At 40.5% G+C, this 16,204-nt stretch overlaps 4 protein-coding genes across 4 annotated transcripts; 2 read left to right on the top strand and 2 right to left on the bottom strand.

Annotated features, from left to right (window-relative positions):
• Positions 1 to 825: 825 nt before the first annotated feature.
• NECHADRAFT_106088 (uncharacterized protein) lies at positions 826 to 2,210 on the bottom strand (the record flags this gene model as incomplete). Its single annotated transcript, XM_003040554.1, has 2 exons — positions 826 to 866; positions 1,253 to 2,210. The coding sequence occupies 2 exons, from the start codon at positions 2,208 to 2,210 to the stop codon at positions 826 to 828; spliced, it is 999 nt and encodes a 332-aa protein (XP_003040600.1).
• Positions 2,211 to 3,339: 1,129 nt separating this feature from the next.
• On the top strand, positions 3,340 to 4,323 carry NECHADRAFT_39691 (uncharacterized protein; the record flags this gene model as incomplete). Its single annotated transcript, XM_003040587.1, has 1 exon — positions 3,340 to 4,323. One exon carries the CDS (start codon positions 3,340 to 3,342, stop codon positions 4,321 to 4,323), a length of 984 nt encoding a protein of 327 aa, XP_003040633.1.
• A 1,892-nt stretch (positions 4,324 to 6,215) lies between these two features.
• On the bottom strand, positions 6,216 to 7,271 carry NECHADRAFT_106087 (uncharacterized protein; the record flags this gene model as incomplete). Its single annotated transcript, XM_003040553.1, has 1 exon — positions 6,216 to 7,271. The coding sequence occupies one exon, from the start codon at positions 7,269 to 7,271 to the stop codon at positions 6,216 to 6,218; it is 1,056 nt and encodes a 351-aa protein (XP_003040599.1).
• Positions 7,272 to 8,155: 884 nt separating this feature from the next.
• On the top strand, positions 8,156 to 9,490 carry NECHADRAFT_39684 (uncharacterized protein; the record flags this gene model as incomplete). Its single annotated transcript, XM_003040586.1, has 1 exon — positions 8,156 to 9,490. One exon carries the CDS (start codon positions 8,156 to 8,158, stop codon positions 9,488 to 9,490), a length of 1,335 nt encoding a protein of 444 aa, XP_003040632.1.
• Positions 9,491 to 16,204: the final 6,714 nt, after the last annotated feature.

Here is a 16,204-nt window from a genome sequence, read left to right as displayed (position 1 = left end):
AGTGGCCGAGCCTGCGAGTTTATCGGTGCGCCAGCAAAATGACTATTAGCTAAGCGTCAGATGATTTGCTTCTTCCTGTTACGTAGAGGCAATTAACTGTATCGTAAAACATTCAGCCTGTATGTCGATATGTCGTGTCCAAAATACTGCTGATCCATATACAACATATGTCCAAACAGATAAGCAAATCAATAGCTTTAAATAATTCAGGTACAGTTCAGTCTATCAAAGAGCAAACCCAGCCCGTAAGCCAGCCAGTGTGTCGTTGCTACCAGCTGAGGCAGACACTAAATTACCCACATTAACCAAAAGTTCACATCTTACATTGAATATCCCGACTTGTCTTGTGTACTCACCGGTGCGGGCTTCTTAGTCGGCCCGCCCCCCTGTGTGATCCTACAACAAGGGGGCTGCTGACTAGGGAACAACAGGCCGGGTTGGAGGCCCCCACAGGTACAGGAAATAGCCCGAAAGTTTGAATAGGCCACGAGCCCTCGATTTATCTAATTGTTCATGTCTATGTCTTCAACTTTGCCAGGTAGACAACACGGTCAAAAAAGAGGGGTTGTACAACTGTCACTATCTATATTGCACTAGGCTTCTACGATCACAGAGGACACATTTTTGGTCACATCAATAGCATCATAGCTTGCTGCTAACACAAAAATACAACTGTCACATAAAGTAGTTGTATTTCATAGCTTAACCCTACGGTCTAACAAAAATTTCTACCTAGTCCACCAATGCTGGCTTTTTAATGTGAGGAGACCTAAAATTGAAGCCCAACTCAGAACCGCCATCTGAAGTATCCCAGCAAGCCATGAATTAACCAATCGCCATAGCAATCTGCTTCTCTTGTGATAGATCTGTAGCCCACCGACATCAGTGAAACTATTTGCCTGCTCTTCTTGGATAGCATCCGCGACCAACAAGAAGCTCCTCCAAACTGTGAGTATTGAAACTTCTAACAAGGTCCAAAGTGCAAGTCTGGGATAGAAGATGAGATTTCTGGTTAAAGTGATGGTGATTAAGATCATCAAAGGGCCTCTTAACCAGATGCAAGTGACGTTCATAAACGGATATATGCTTCCAACTCTGTCTCGCATGATGACAGCCCCGTCTTCTTGCTTTTCTTTGTCTGGCATGTAGGGGGAAAGCTGCGGCTCTTTTAGTCGAAATAAAAGTCCCAGCTTTAGGGCTTCCTGAGCCGTCAAAGCTGGATATCCCATGCAGAGAAATGTATACATGGTACGTTCCCAGCGGGAAAACATCAGGAATGCTTTCTGTAAAGTTTCAGGAGCCGTTGTGTGAACAACCGCGTTGCTCTGGTAAACCGTCTTCCATCCGTCTTTGAGGATATGATGTGCCAACTCCATGTCCTCTCCGTGTTTCAGAGGCGAACCAAGAAAGGTGCTTGTACACAGGTTGTCAACGTGGTCCCGGACGGCATTTACTCGAAAAGCTGAGAAAGCGCCAGGAAGAATAGTGACAAAGCCTTCAGCTGTCAGTGCAGCGCGCGGTAGATTGCCGATATGCTCGTAGAGGATATCGAGAAGTCGCGGCAAGAAACCTTTGGTTGACAAAGTATTGGGACTTGACACATTCAAGACTGCCAGATGTCCTGCCACTGCACCGATTGCAGGGTCCTGCATCAAAGGGCTGACGATTCTGTGAAGCGCACCCTTCTCTAGAACGCTGTCTGAGTCGACAGATATGATGATACTGCCGAGTGCTGTACTGAAGCCTGATTGAATGGCTTGCCTTTTGCCCAGGTTGGCTGGGTGCTGCAAAAGCCGATATGATATCCCACACTGAGGAATTGCTTTCACAGCTTGGTTCACATGCTGCCATGTATCATCTGTAGAGCCGTCGTCAATGATGACGAGCTCAATCTTGTCTTTTGGATAGTCCGAGAGCACAATAGATTCGATAGAGTTGTGAATGAATTCGGATTCGTTAAACACTGGTATAACCACGCTGATAAAGGGTAACTCATTGTCTTTGGTGGCAGCCTTCGTAGGTTTGTACTTGATCCATCGCCAGACCATGAGTAAGTACTCGATTTTATAAAAAGTGGAAATAATTTCCAAAATAAGCGCCGATAAGCCAGTAAAGAGAGGGGGCGGCCGTGGCCATGGTATCAAAGATAGTAAAAGCAATCCTGACATGCTGACAATGCCTATTACAAAGCGTAGGTAGTAATTGTTCATGTTGATAGCTTTTCGTTTATGGATAGAATTTTATTTGAAGGAAACAGCGGGTTTCTTAAACAAACAAGATTGTTGACTCTACTATTACTGAGTAAGATTGGGAATGTACTGATTCTATATAAAATACAGTTGATGGAGAAAATATCTAAAATCACAAAAAAGTCACCGCGAAGCGCGTGCCAAGCCTCCGGTTAGTTTAATTTACTTCATTTCCAAAGCATCGGTACAAACTGATAGCATGGCTCAAAACTATAACCTTAGAATTTCTGTTGAACGGAACGGATGATTCTTGCATCAGTGTAGTAAGGATTAACAGGGTCGGGGAGGAGTCCACGGGTATGATGATGATGGTTCGACCGATCGGCCCTCAGCTACTTGGTGTTAATCTGCCGATAAACCTTGCACCAACTGGGACGAGATGTAACATTCCTGTTATATATGTAGAACTGCAAGGCAAGTAATTGCATGCATATTGTGAACTCCGATCCTAGAAAAATAAAGACCCGAGACTAAGAGGGGAAAGAAGAGATAGGTCTTGTCTAGTCTGTAGATATACACCCAATAACCTGAACCCCTTCTTACTATCATTATGCAAAAGGTTGAGTTGGGATCGATTCCCCAAGTGTTATGTGAACCAAGCGCGATCCATTGACTGGGCTGTAGTTATCCGGTATATTAAACAGGGACTTGAAGTAGACGTCGGCTTATTTCCACTGGAAATGACGTGCAGAAATCATATATCTAGCACAGCAGAACCTCCTTCACTGCAGTATATGTAGTGTCGAGCTTACCAGAGCGGCAGCCAGGTGTACTGATGGAGTCGACTTTGGCCCCAGGCATTGTGGTGCTTAACCAGAAGTATTTTCCCGCCGCCGAGCACAGTGCAGCACAAGTCGGCTCAAGTTCCTTCACCTTCTCTGTATTGAAAGTTCTTTCTGAAGCCGGCATTCTCTCGGGAATTGTCCTCTATCGCCGAGATGAAGCCCTGACCACGGCATACTACCACGCTGAAGGTCGCTGGAATGGTATCTCGGTGGTAACAATCCACTTTCACTTCCGGATGAGCTGCATAATGATCGCCTCAGCATTGAAGGGAGCCTTCGATCTGAGCTTGAACCACACGAATCACATGTCAGCTCCCATTGTATACTACCAGACCGACACCCTCCTTCCGTACCACCCCACGGGCTCCACGTTCTGTGTTACCCACCATGGTCCTCTTGTCTCGCATTTTGTCGGGCAATTTTCGCTCAAAGCTGCTCAGCTCGCATTCGGTGGTGACCCTGAAAAGGTCACGGTTCTCTTTCGTCAACAGACACAAGGCCATCGGCGCCTCCTTATGGACAAGCGGGGAACGGTTCTGGTCCACTCGAGGCTTCAACAACAAATACTCGAACATGAAGGATTAGACCCCTCACGATTCCAAGTATTACGACCACCAATTGGGGTCCCAAGGTGCCGAGAACGCGTGGATCTCTCCCAACAAATAAAGGAATTTGTTGAAAGCTCGTCAATCCTTCTCTTCACAGCAGTTGCACGACTTGACTATTTCAAGAATGTCGATCTACTCGTCGAAACCTGCCTTATCCTCATTGCTCGAGGTCAGCCTGCTAGGCTTTTGGTGGTTGGGGATCCCGAGAACAATTCCACTCGTCGCCAAGCATTGTTGGCTTCTGTACCAGCGGACAAACGAAACAATTTCCTCGTCCTCCCACGCCTCCCTAAAGACCATCTATATACTTTATTTGCTTTGGTTCGCTTGAAAGCCATCTTTCTATGCCCCTCGAGATATGAAACGTTGGGCATAACCCCCCTCGAAGCCGCAGCATGTGGCGTGACTACATTCATAACCGAAACACCCAACATCGGGGCTCTCGCTTTTCTTCCACCAAGATGCCGTGTTGGTTCAGACGCAAAGAGCCTTGCCAGCAGCGTCGAAGATGCCTACGAGGATGGGATTCAGAAGTCTTCCGCAATGATCGAAACATATGTCCGTAAGAGGACGTCGTTCGAGGGATTCCGCCAAGATTTACTTCATGCGTGGGCAAAAATGTCAAAGGGTTATGTCGGCGGCCAGTATGTGCCGCTTAAGGTCAATTATAGCTCCAAATAAAAGAGTATGGTGAGTATTGGATTTCCAGAACAAAAAACCATTTTGCAGGGACAATTTGGCGGGTCAATGGACTGCGGCAAGAGATTGTACATCTAGATTAGTTTCTCGAGGTTTGCTTAGCTAGGATGTTCTAGAACTACTTTGCCGGACCAAAGTAAATCTACTAGGACATTCTATTGAAGTACTTATTTATTACCCGATACAATCCACTGCGCCTACCTATCAATGTTACGCATAATCCAGCCCCGAGCACTCGGGAGCTGTCATCTCATGCCTCGGATAATTACACTCACCGGGCGAGGGTGGCCTTCTTAAAGGTAGAAATAAATGAATCAATTTAAGACCAGTAAGTATCAAATCTTTCTCTTCCGATCGGGTCACTACTGGCAGTCGGTCACACCATCACTATGGGCTCCCGTAGAAGGCGCTTGGTAGCCGTAGCTACCATTAGTACGTTCATGTTTCTGATCTTTATCGCCTTTTCGACCAGTATCACTACTGCTCTTATCGACGTACCAAAGCAGCCTTTGATAGTCAAACAAGTCTCTGTTCATCCCGAGAACAAAGCTCTAGGCAGAAAGAGCGATGATTATTGAATTCTCACCAGTATACGAGAACCTATGGGCATCTACAACGCATTCAACGTCGAGAAGACGGGCACAAAATCATTAACCCAACGCTTCTCGAGTTGCCACGCGGAGTCAGACACCACTTCCTCATGATAGCAAGGATGCCTCCTCTCAAAAAGGAAATCAACGGCATCAAATACGAGGTCTCACGCCAAGTTGCCATGTTCGTCAACCTCACTTATGACGAAGCTCAATGACCAGTGCTCACGGCTGGCGAATGGTTCAAGCTGCTAGTTGAGGACTACGTCGGGCCAGAACATGACTGCAAGCACGAGCCCGATGTAAACAAGTACATCGGACCTGAGGATATGAAGCTATTTTGAACACGTGAGGGTGCGCCACTACTCATATTTGCCATGCAGATCAACGACAAAACCTGTGTCAAGGCATGTTTTTAGTAGACGCGCGTGCTTCTGTGCCAGAGCTAGCAACAGCAATGGGCGACTGTGCACGGAAACTACCACCCATCCAATTCAAGCAACCGACAGGATTACGTCGTCAGGCTTCAGTAGAGCGCGAGAAGAATTGAGCGCCCTTTCAGTCACCTTTTATCAAAGACGATGCTGAGCCCTCCCTCAGCCCTGTCGAGTGTTCCGGTGGATAACTAGCCGTGAGCCAGTGGAACATATCAACATGGAACCGGAGCCAGCGGTCGAGGCACCGTACCCTCATTGGGCTAAATCAAAGACCTGGCACAGCACAGAGAAGACATGCGTGCAAGATATCATGATGACAAACAACGTGCACCAATCGACACCGATACTCATCTTGACGCTCTGCGATCGTGGGAAATGCGAGCCTCACGACAATAATACAGTATTGATAGGCATGGTACATCGCCGCCATGATACCCCGGTTTATCCTTTCACCAGGTATGAGAGACGTCTGGTCGCCTATGCTGCTACTCCGCCTTATAAGATGATGAGTGTAAGTAAGAAGCTTATCTATCATGGCGAGATGAATAGTGGGGTTATATGGACAGGAAGTATGGTTTACTTCATGAACTCTACTGGTGATCTTCATGATAGGAGTCATGTGTTTTTGGATGATGAGATTTGGTTGAGCTTTGGAGTCGATGACGCAGCGCCAGGGTGATTGGATATTGAGGCGAGGGATTTGGATTTGGTTATAGATCACTACCTTTGCCAGGGGGCGTCGGATGAGTATAAGAAGAGTAGAGTGCAAAGTTCGATAGGCTTTTAAGATAAAACAGTAGAGTGATTGAAGGTCTTTCCTATAGTTATGAACTGCTTTCCGATGTAGCTAGTTGAGATTGCCTTTGTTCTGAAAATTCTCATATGCCTTCACGTTTCTATCCCATTGATCCACGCAGGCTTCGTCGAAGCAACATTCATCCAATTCGCCGTACACAGGATGCTTATATCTTGAATGTTGAGACTTCCAGTTTGATACGGAATAGTGATGCTTCACAAGTGCTGTGGGTATCTCGTGAGTTGCACCCGACCTCGAATGGGTTTGCCCCGCCGCAAATGCCTTGACTGGTAGTACTAGTATACGACCGACTAGTATTGCCTCATCCATGTGATGAAAGTTATTCCAGGTGATGGGCGGCCCTTGAATCCTCTGCTCATTCATGTATTGTATGATAACATCGGTGAATACCTCAGGACCAGTGCATCTTATCACTTGGTTAAAGTACAAGCGTACTTCGGGAATAGGAACACCTTGCTGTTTGGCGAGGTCGTGAAGCCTGGCCATGGCATTGTCAACCAACTTGATCAGAAAAGGCAGTTGCGGCTTGCACATGAAAGTCCACTGGCAAAAGTTTCGCGCAACAGCTCCGAGCATGGGATGATCCTTAAACTTAGGCTCGTCGGTCTCGATCCCGATAACCATGTCGATTTCTGCTTCGTCGAAAGTTTTCGGGATAAACTCAGGTATAGACTTCCGAGCCTCCACGTCTATGTCGGTATATAGCCCTCCTTCAACGTACATGACGAGATAACGTAATAGATCTGCTTTGATGATTGTGATCGAAACAGTCCTGAAAAACTCGACAATGTCTGGTCTGTTGAATCCGTGGGGCCCAAAGTGGCGTTCGACATATTCCAGTTCATTGGCATCAGTCAAAACCTCCCATCTCCATTCAGGGTTCTTTTCAGTCCATGTTCGTGCACGTTCTAGTTCCTCTCTCGAAAAAGAGGGCGGCGCGTGCTTCCAAGTCTGCCAGATTTTGCGTGGGAATCTGCCTTGACTAGTGCCTACAGAACTTGGAAGCAATGTTGAGGGGTATTTGGCAACATGGTATTGCGTGATGTTACTTGGCAAGCCTATGCCAAGCCAAACAAGTATCAGCATAGTAGCCACAACGCATAAGCTCATTCTTAGCCCTCGTAGAACCAAAAATTGACCTCGGGCATATTGGAAGGAGTGGCGAAAACCACCAGGAGGTTGAGGACCAAATGTCAGAGCCATATCACAAAATCATGCGTCGTAATTCGAATTGAAAGTGTTTGGGGACTTAGAAAAAGAAACTAAGAACTGTAAAAGCAGTAGGTCTCTTTGGAAAGCTGCTAGCATCATGCAGTGCCAGCGAGTGATATAGAAAGAAATAGTATTAGGGATTTTCCTATGTAATTGCTCATTTAATAATTACGAACATCGATACGAAGCATCCAAATAGCGGCACAGAGTGATAATCATCCGATATCATTGCGTAGTGAGCCGTTGACAGGTGCGCTATAAATGCGTGGTTTAGCATGTCGCTATAGTTGCAGCAGATGTAGGCTTTTCGGCTGTACGGTGAATTTTTCGACTATATACCCTACCGTTATTAATATGCCGTTACTAATATGCCGTTATTAATATACCGATAAACCTTGTCACCAAGTGGAGGCGCAACAACTATGGAGGGCAACTACATGAATATTCCAGTCTCCGAAATACAACTCAAGGCTAAGGTAGTGGGGTGCTTAATATGCTGAAAATCGGGTCATTAAGCCCACAACGCCACAGAGTGCTAGGGGTATCTGCAAAATGGTGGAATAAATGAATCTGAGAATCTCAAGTGCGAAGGCCCCGGGCGACCACAACTCCCCGGACCCTCCGTTTTTGGCTCTGTACTACAAAGCAATAGTTTGTGTTTGAAGCGTTCTCTTAAAGGGGACCAGCCTCAGAAAACGTCAAGAATGGTCCAGGTCCGCTACGTCAGGACAATTTCTTTCCAACAATCGCTAGCTGTCATGGACCGCACTACCTGGCTCGATGGCCTTCGTGGCATCGCCGCAGCTGTCGTCACCACAGACCACTATTTCCTGGGCAGCGTCATAAACGGTGGTTTCATGACCTCCGGCTTCCGGTCGTACTGGGCCGAACCCGCCGAGGCAAACCGGAGGCTCATTCAGCTACCTCCCATTCGCCTCATCTTTGCATCGCAGGCCATGGTGCCGCTGTTTTTTGTCATTTCTGGCTATGCCATGTCCATCAATCTTCTACAACTACGAGACAACAATAGATCTGAATTTCTACGCCGCCTTTCTTCGGCCGCCACTCGCCGTGTCTTGCGCATATATCTCCCCGTCTTCTGCATTGCCACCATTTCGCAACTTCTCTTCTTTTGCAATGTTTATCAATGGGACTTTGGCGACCTTGTCCTGGGCCGGCGACCTTGGACTGCGCCTTGGTCGCACGTCACCTTTGTCTTTAGCTACATGCTCGACAATATGAACATTATCTCATTTCCAACTCATATTGGCCTCAACACGCAACTCTGGACCATGGCACTTGAATTCCGCGGTTCCTACATTGTTTACCTTGCGGTGCTGGGGCTTGCGTTCTGGCGGCCACACCTTCGGCGTTTGGCACTAGGAACTTTGGTGGCCTACTGGTTCTATTTTGGTCTGTGGGATGTATTCGCCTTCTTGGCGGGCCTCTATCTGGCGGAGGTGCACGTTTGGTCAAACCCCGAGGCCATGAGCGAGGAGGCAAAACTGCCTCAGTATTCCCTGCTAGGGCAACGGACAAAGCCATCACTCATCAGCTTCACCACCATCCGAACGTACCTCTCCTTCATTCTTGGAGTTTGGTTAGTCTGTCTTAATGACCATGGCTCTTTGCCACCAGGATACCGAATCTTAGAGCTTGTCGAATCTTCGCGCTGGGAGAACGACTGGGACACTATAAGCCAGTGCTGGAGGACAACTGGCTCAGTCCTTGTTGTCTACGCAATCAGCAAGTCGGCCCATCTCCAACGCCCACTTAATTCTACGCCAATACAATACCTGGGAAAGATCTCATTCCCGCTCTACTTGGTGCACCAATCCGTCTACCATATCTTCCAACAACCTCTGAGGGACTCTCTGTGGTACGTTGCTACGTGGGGACCCTTTCCTGGGACACCAGAAGCCAATAACCATACAGCCCAATTCGCTTTTTCCTGGCTTGGGGGGTTTGCTTTTTCATCAGCGATTAATCTCTGTGCGGCGCACCTTTACACCAGGTTTATAGACCAGCGATGCGTCGAGTTAGCGAAGAATTTAGATAGATCGATTATTTATATATTAAATAATAGAAATTAAGAAGTTATTTCCTTTATAGCTACATAATATAGCCTATTAGTTATACCTTTAATAAAGAGTATTGCTATTTAAAAGAGAGTATTAAAAATATATTAATTATTTATTTTAGAAATTAATACTTATTAATAGCTAATCCGAGCTGCCTAAGCGCAGTAGTTTATTAAAGAAATAAAATATATTAAACTATATAGCTAAAAGAGGGATTTATAACAAGAAGGTATTTACTAAGGGATAAACCGGTCGTACTAGTTTATATTAGCATTAGATTATATTACATAGCCTTAAAGAGTAATATAATATTACGTCTAGTAATATACTTAATAGTATTAAGTATAACTAAGTTATATTAATAGCTAAGATAGTTACTATATAAGAAAGTATAATAAATATATTTTATATACTTAATATTTCTATTAGATTATAAGGATTATTTTATAATCCTAGTAATCTATAAATTAATAGGATTATTAAGTAAGCTAAGTAATCTTTTATTAATTAACTTAATATTTCCCCTTTTTATATTATATAAGCTAGCTATTAACTAAGTTATCTTAGGTTATAATATAAGGTCCCCTTTTTATTAATCTTATCCGTAAGGCTATATCTATAGCCTATCCTTAATAAATAATTAATTTAATTCTTTAAAATTCTTTATTAATAAAATATTAAGTTATATCTTAAAATTAAAAAAATCTATATAATATTCCCTACTATATATTATAATCGGGGGTTAGCTAACCTAAGGTTTTTTTATATAGGCATTTAGCTGTAAGGAGGTGGGTTATATGCGTGGTTATATGACCCCTGAAAAGCCTTATAGATAGAGGTGTGGCATAGTTCCGGCACGTTATGCCTGAACTGGTTGATCTTTTGCGGGTCTATTGGCTTAATTGGCATGCTACCTAATTATGTTATAATTGTTTAGGCATAATGTGGGTCTTCTGGCAAAAGGTCGTGGGTTTAATTCCTGTTGCGCGTATAGGTGGCTAACTATGAAATAGCCCGTGACGTCGGCAAAGGCTCGGCGAGAAATGAATAAGCTTATATTAGGCTTATAAGGCGGTATATAGTTGCCTGCTGCGGCTAGCCTTAGGGGTTAACCTCTATTGGTATTGCTTTTGACCCTGTAGCGGGGTCATGTGGTTAGATAGGCGTAATGATCCGGGGGCTCTGATTGGTCTATAGGGTTATAGCTTGGGTCGCGCTGCTATGAGAAGGGGAGTAATTATAAGGAGGTGGGTTATGTGCGTGGTTATGTGACCCCTGAAAAGCCTTATAGATAGAAGTATGGCATAGTTCTGGCATATTATGCCTGAACTGGTTGATCTTTTGCGGGTCTATTGGCTTAATTGGTATGCTACTTAATTATGTTATAATTTGTAAAGGTATGGGCCTGATAGGCACGATTAGGATGATATTAGAGATGAAAAGGTAGGTTCTATATATTAATATAACTTTAATTTGCTAAAGTCTCTGCGAGCCTTCGGCGAGAAAGGTTTTGCATAGCCTGAGACCTATGTAATGATCCGAGGATTTCTTGACCTGCCGGCGATAGCCGGTATGACCCGAATACTCTTATAATTGCTCCCTCTCTAGAGAGCTTAGTCCCTTAAGCTTATCTAGCTAATTATCTTATTCTTTTGTTTAATACTAAAGATATCTAAATATAGCTATCTTTTAATTAATCTCGAGCTTTAATAACTCTTTATGATATATCGCTGATTATTCGCTGCCTCTTTTGCGCTTTCCCTTTGTGATAATTATGATTTTTGTCGTAGATTTATTATTTTCTTTTGTGGTTAATTAGTCGCCGTTAGGTTAGTAATTGCCTCGCGTTGCTAGCTATTTAGCATTAGCGGCTTAAATATAGCTATTACTATTATAATTAAAGTTTTTTTATTTTATAATAATCTTCTTTCTTTTATTTTCTTTTTCCTTATAATAATAATTCTGCTGCTTATTATAATAATATCGCCGTAGCCTCTGCGATCCCTATTAGTCTTATCTTCCTGAATCGTATATGATTCTTTAGTTTTCTCTCTTATTCTTATATTACTTATTTATTTACCCGTCGCGAAGCTTTCGGCGATATCTTTCTTAGCTATTTATTCTGCTATGCTCTTGAAGTTTATATATAATACTACTATTAATTTCTAGAAGATAGATCTAAGTGAGGTTCCTTATATATATTGCCTAGAATATATAGATAAGAACCCTTAAATCTCTTATATTATTAATTAGTCGCTAAATTATTACTTATTATATGCCTATAATAAGAAGAAGTATAGCTCTATAAGTTTTTTTTCCTCTCTTTTTATTATATTCTCTAAGTTATTACTAATACTTTATAGATTCCCTATAAGCTTTAGGGTATTACCTAGGCCTCGTAGAATAATATTTATAATCTTTGCGATAATATTATTACTAACCCTTCTTTATATACTTACTATTAGATTTAGCGCGCTAATTATGCCGTTAAGGATATAGTATATACTTAGCGGAAGGTTATTGATCGCCTTTATGACCCTATGTTATAGAAGTCTAAGGATGCGCTCTAGTTATCTTATATCTAGATATAAGAGCTTACCTCTAACTAAGAGCTATTATCCCTACTTTGCCTCTAAGGTATAAGTTTTATCTTCCTTTCGCCTAAGTATCGGCTAATATTCTACGTATAGGCTAGAGCCTAGATAAACCTTTCTAAGATAACTAGTTATATCGCTATTACTACCCCTATCTATATTCGTAATAATATTTTTACTTAGTTATTACTTAAGGCGATTAATTGCCTAGATAGCGCTAAAAATAACCCGAGAATTAATATCGAGGTTAAGGGTAATAACTATGATATTATGGGTGGTCTCGGCGAGCTATATAATATCGTTAATTAGGCTATCGATGATAGTAACCCTGGTCTTATTTATTTTATTTCCTTTGTTAGCTAGGGTCCTTATCTCTAAGGCCCCGTTGACCCTTTATTGACTCTTAGTGGCCATAAGCATGCTCGTCTTATTAATAGTAGTAATAATAATGATAAGGCTCTTAATCTTTCGCTAAGTAGACCCCCTAAGAGGGCCCGTAAGACTCGTAGCTAAATTGCTCGTGGCGGAGGTTATAGTAGTCGTGGTGGTGGTCGTAGTAGTGCTAATAATAACCCTTGAGAGCTTATTGCGTTTTATTGCCGATGTGTCGGTTCTTTGTATTCCCTGGGTCTTCTGCTATTATGGCCTTATTTTTTGACTTAGCCCTTATTTATATTATTCTGCGCCTATATTGCGATGCCTCGGCGAGTAATCTCTTATCTTTATTAATAACCCGGCATAGTTTTATTTTATTTTATTTTTATATTTAAGTTTTTTATTTTATATTTAGATTAATAAGACTTTTTTTATTATAGTGCTTTTAGCATATATCTAGCTATGCCTTATCTTATTTCTTATAATCTTTCCTCGTGACTTTAAGGTATTTCTTTATTATTACTTATATATTTTCTAAATATTCTTTTAGTTCCTAGGTATTATATTCTATTAGCTAACCCTTCTACTTAATAAGGTAGAAAGTCTTATCTCTTATATCTTTATATAAGATTACTTTTTTTACCTCTTACTTATTAGGCTTATCCTTAAGCTCTAGCTACTCTTACGTAGTATTACTAATAGCCTTATAATTATTCTATGGCTCTATAAGTAATATATAGAATATATTATATATATGCTAGTACTTCTTTAGTAGCTCTAAGGCATAGGCCTACTTGCTATATTTATTAAGGACCTTAGCTTTTATAAATCTCGGGGCTAGCTTAGGGTATTTAAATCTCTAGTTCTTTATTAATACTCTAATAATTTATCCCTAAGAATAGGTCTATAGCTTATGCCTTAAGTTATAGTATTTTACCTAGGATTTTAAAGCCTTCTCTTAGTATACCTATGCTTAGGTCTATATGCGGCCTAGTATTATTAAGTATTCGGCGATGCCTTATATATTTATCTCTATCTTTATTAGGATATATTTTATATATCTCGGGTAGTAGTTAAATAATGCTTTTATTAAGGAGACCCTAATAGTTAAGTATTTATTATTATTATAGGCGAAGGTAATATCTAGGAGTTATATCGCCTATCTTTTAGGCGAGTCTCTTATATATACTCTTAGATATTTCTTAAGTATTTAATAAGTATATTCTATTTAATTATCTATCTGCAAATAATATACGGTTAATAATCGGCGATAGATCGCCTATTTTTTTATAAGGTCTACCTAGAATTTATTAGTAATTAGCTTATCTTAGTCGCTAATTATCCCTTTTAGTATATTAAATTAGCTTTCTATATACTTATATAGGAGAGCTATGAGCTCTATAGCTCTTAGTTTCTTTATTATTAGTATAAATAGCGCGAACTTAGTTATCCTATATATAATAATAAGAATCGCGTTATAATTATTACTATTACTTTAAGTACTTAGTAGAAGCTTAATTATAAAATCGAGGCTAATCTCTTAGAATAGGTATAATAATAGTAATAGGGACTAGAGTTTCCCGTAGGGTCTATGCCTCGGAACTCTAATACCTTAGTATATCGGGTAGCTTTTAATATACTCTCGGATATCTTCCGCGATGCCTTATTAGTAAAACTTCCTCGAAATAAGGTTAAGTATCTTTTAGGACCCTATATAACCTGCTCTCGGGTTATTATAGTATCGGCGAAGGATCTCTATCTTTATAGCTCCTTAGTCTAGGATAATTAGTTATCCCTTATAATATAATAAGTCTTAGGAGTCTATTATATATCTCTTATATTTGCCGGTGATTCCCTGAGCCTTTACTATAAAGTATTAATATTATTAGTCTTAGCTCTATAGTTCTTTAATTAATATCTTGAATTTCTTAGAAGGCTAGGAGGGAAGTGCTATTTCGCCCTCTATAAGCTCTCTTATGACTAGGCGTGGGATATATTACTCCGGAATAGTAACCCTAGCTAGAGTTAGGTCCCTGGAGGCTCGCTGAGAGTCCTCTATTTACTTAGTGGTCCGTGGAGTATCTACTCTTTTTATCTTTGCCTATTAATATCGAGTTATAATAGCGGATATTATATAGTAAGTAGTGCTTTTTGGCTTGTGCTTATAGGAGGGGGGAGGACCCCTTATTATAGCCCTTATTGCGTAGATATATATAGATAAAATACTTATCTTACCTTTAAGCGCGGCGATATATCGCTAAGTGGGCTCTAATAGCTTATATATAAGCTCTAGCTTTTTAGCTAGTATAAGTAAGATATCTTTATAGGAGATCTCTCTTTTTATATAGTTTAGTCTCCTTAAGAGGCTATCTATAGGGTTCTTTATGCCTAGTTAATATTTAATATTAAAATTAAATATAAATAATTAGTATACTTAATAGGTAAGTCTACCTTATAGATCTTTTATTAATACTTTAATAATACCGGTAAGCGCCTAGTAATCTATTAGGATAAAGAATTTCTCTAAAAGCCTTTATAAGTAATATGCCTAATATTTAAGGCTCTTAATAATTATTAGTAGCTCTTATTAGCCCGTGGCTTATTATTACTCTTAGTCTTATAGCTTCTGCGACTAATAAGCGATTAATCGCTATTAGGTATTAATTAATTATATTAAGATATTAGAAATAGCTCTTATTAAGGCGTCTATTTTTACCCTTATTAGTAGTAATAGATCTTAATATTAGAGAATTATCGCGGAGTAGAAAGTATACTTAAGCTATTAGAAGGCTTATTTTGCCTTTAATATCTATATAAACTCGCCGCTTTTCTTTTTATTCTTATTCCCCTTTAATAGGGATATAATCGGGCTAATAATCGCCGAGTAATATATAATAAATTTGCGATAAAAGTTATAAAACCCTAGGAATACTTATATATCCTTAAAGCTAATTAGAGCCTCTTACTTAGAGATTGATTTAACCTTAATAGGGTCTATCTTAATTCTTTCCTAGGTAATAATATACCTAAGGAATTTAATACTTTATTAGTAGAATTTATACTTAGATAGCTTGCTATATAGCTATACTTCGGCGAGCTATTATAAGACCTCTTATAGGTATTTAATATATTCCTCTCTTATCTATAAGTAGATAAGGATATTATCTATATAGGATATATAATATATATCTAATATATTAATAAGTAATCGGTGAATATATGCCTAGAATATAGTCGGTGCATTAGTGAGCCTAAATAGCATAACTATATATTAGAAGTATCTATATCTTATATAGAATATTATCTTCTATTAGTCTTCTTCTGCGACTTTTATATAATAGTATATATTATAGATATTAATCTTTAAGATCTATTTTACTCCTGCGAGCTAGTCTAGGAGGTCTCTAATAAGGGGGAATAAATAATAATTCTTAATTATAACCTTATTTAACCCTCGATAGTCTATATATAACCTTATTCCTCTATCTTTCTTAAGAATAAAGAGGATTAAGGTACTCGCTTTGCTTATTAAATATTTAATCTGATTATTTGCTAAGTTCTCGGCGAGGTATTCCCGAAGGGTATTATATTAGGCCTTATTTATAGGGTATAGCGGCCTATATAGTAGTTTACTTCCTTTAATAAGATCGATCTTATGGGATACCTTTGGTAAGAGTGGTATCCCCTTGGCTATATCCTCGTCGAAAAACCCTTCTAAGCCTTTAAGTTCTAGAGGGAATTTATTTTTATCTTCCCT

The sequence above is a fragment of the Fusarium vanettenii genome, assembly GCF_000151355.1.
Source record: "Fusarium vanettenii 77-13-4 chromosome 5 genomic scaffold NECHAsca_61_chr5_1_0, whole genome shotgun sequence".
Taxonomy (NCBI): Eukaryota; Fungi; Ascomycota; class Sordariomycetes; order Hypocreales; family Nectriaceae; genus Fusarium; species Fusarium vanettenii.
The sequence above is the reverse complement of the archived record's forward strand: the minus strand, read 5'-3'. Positions and strand labels throughout refer to the sequence as shown.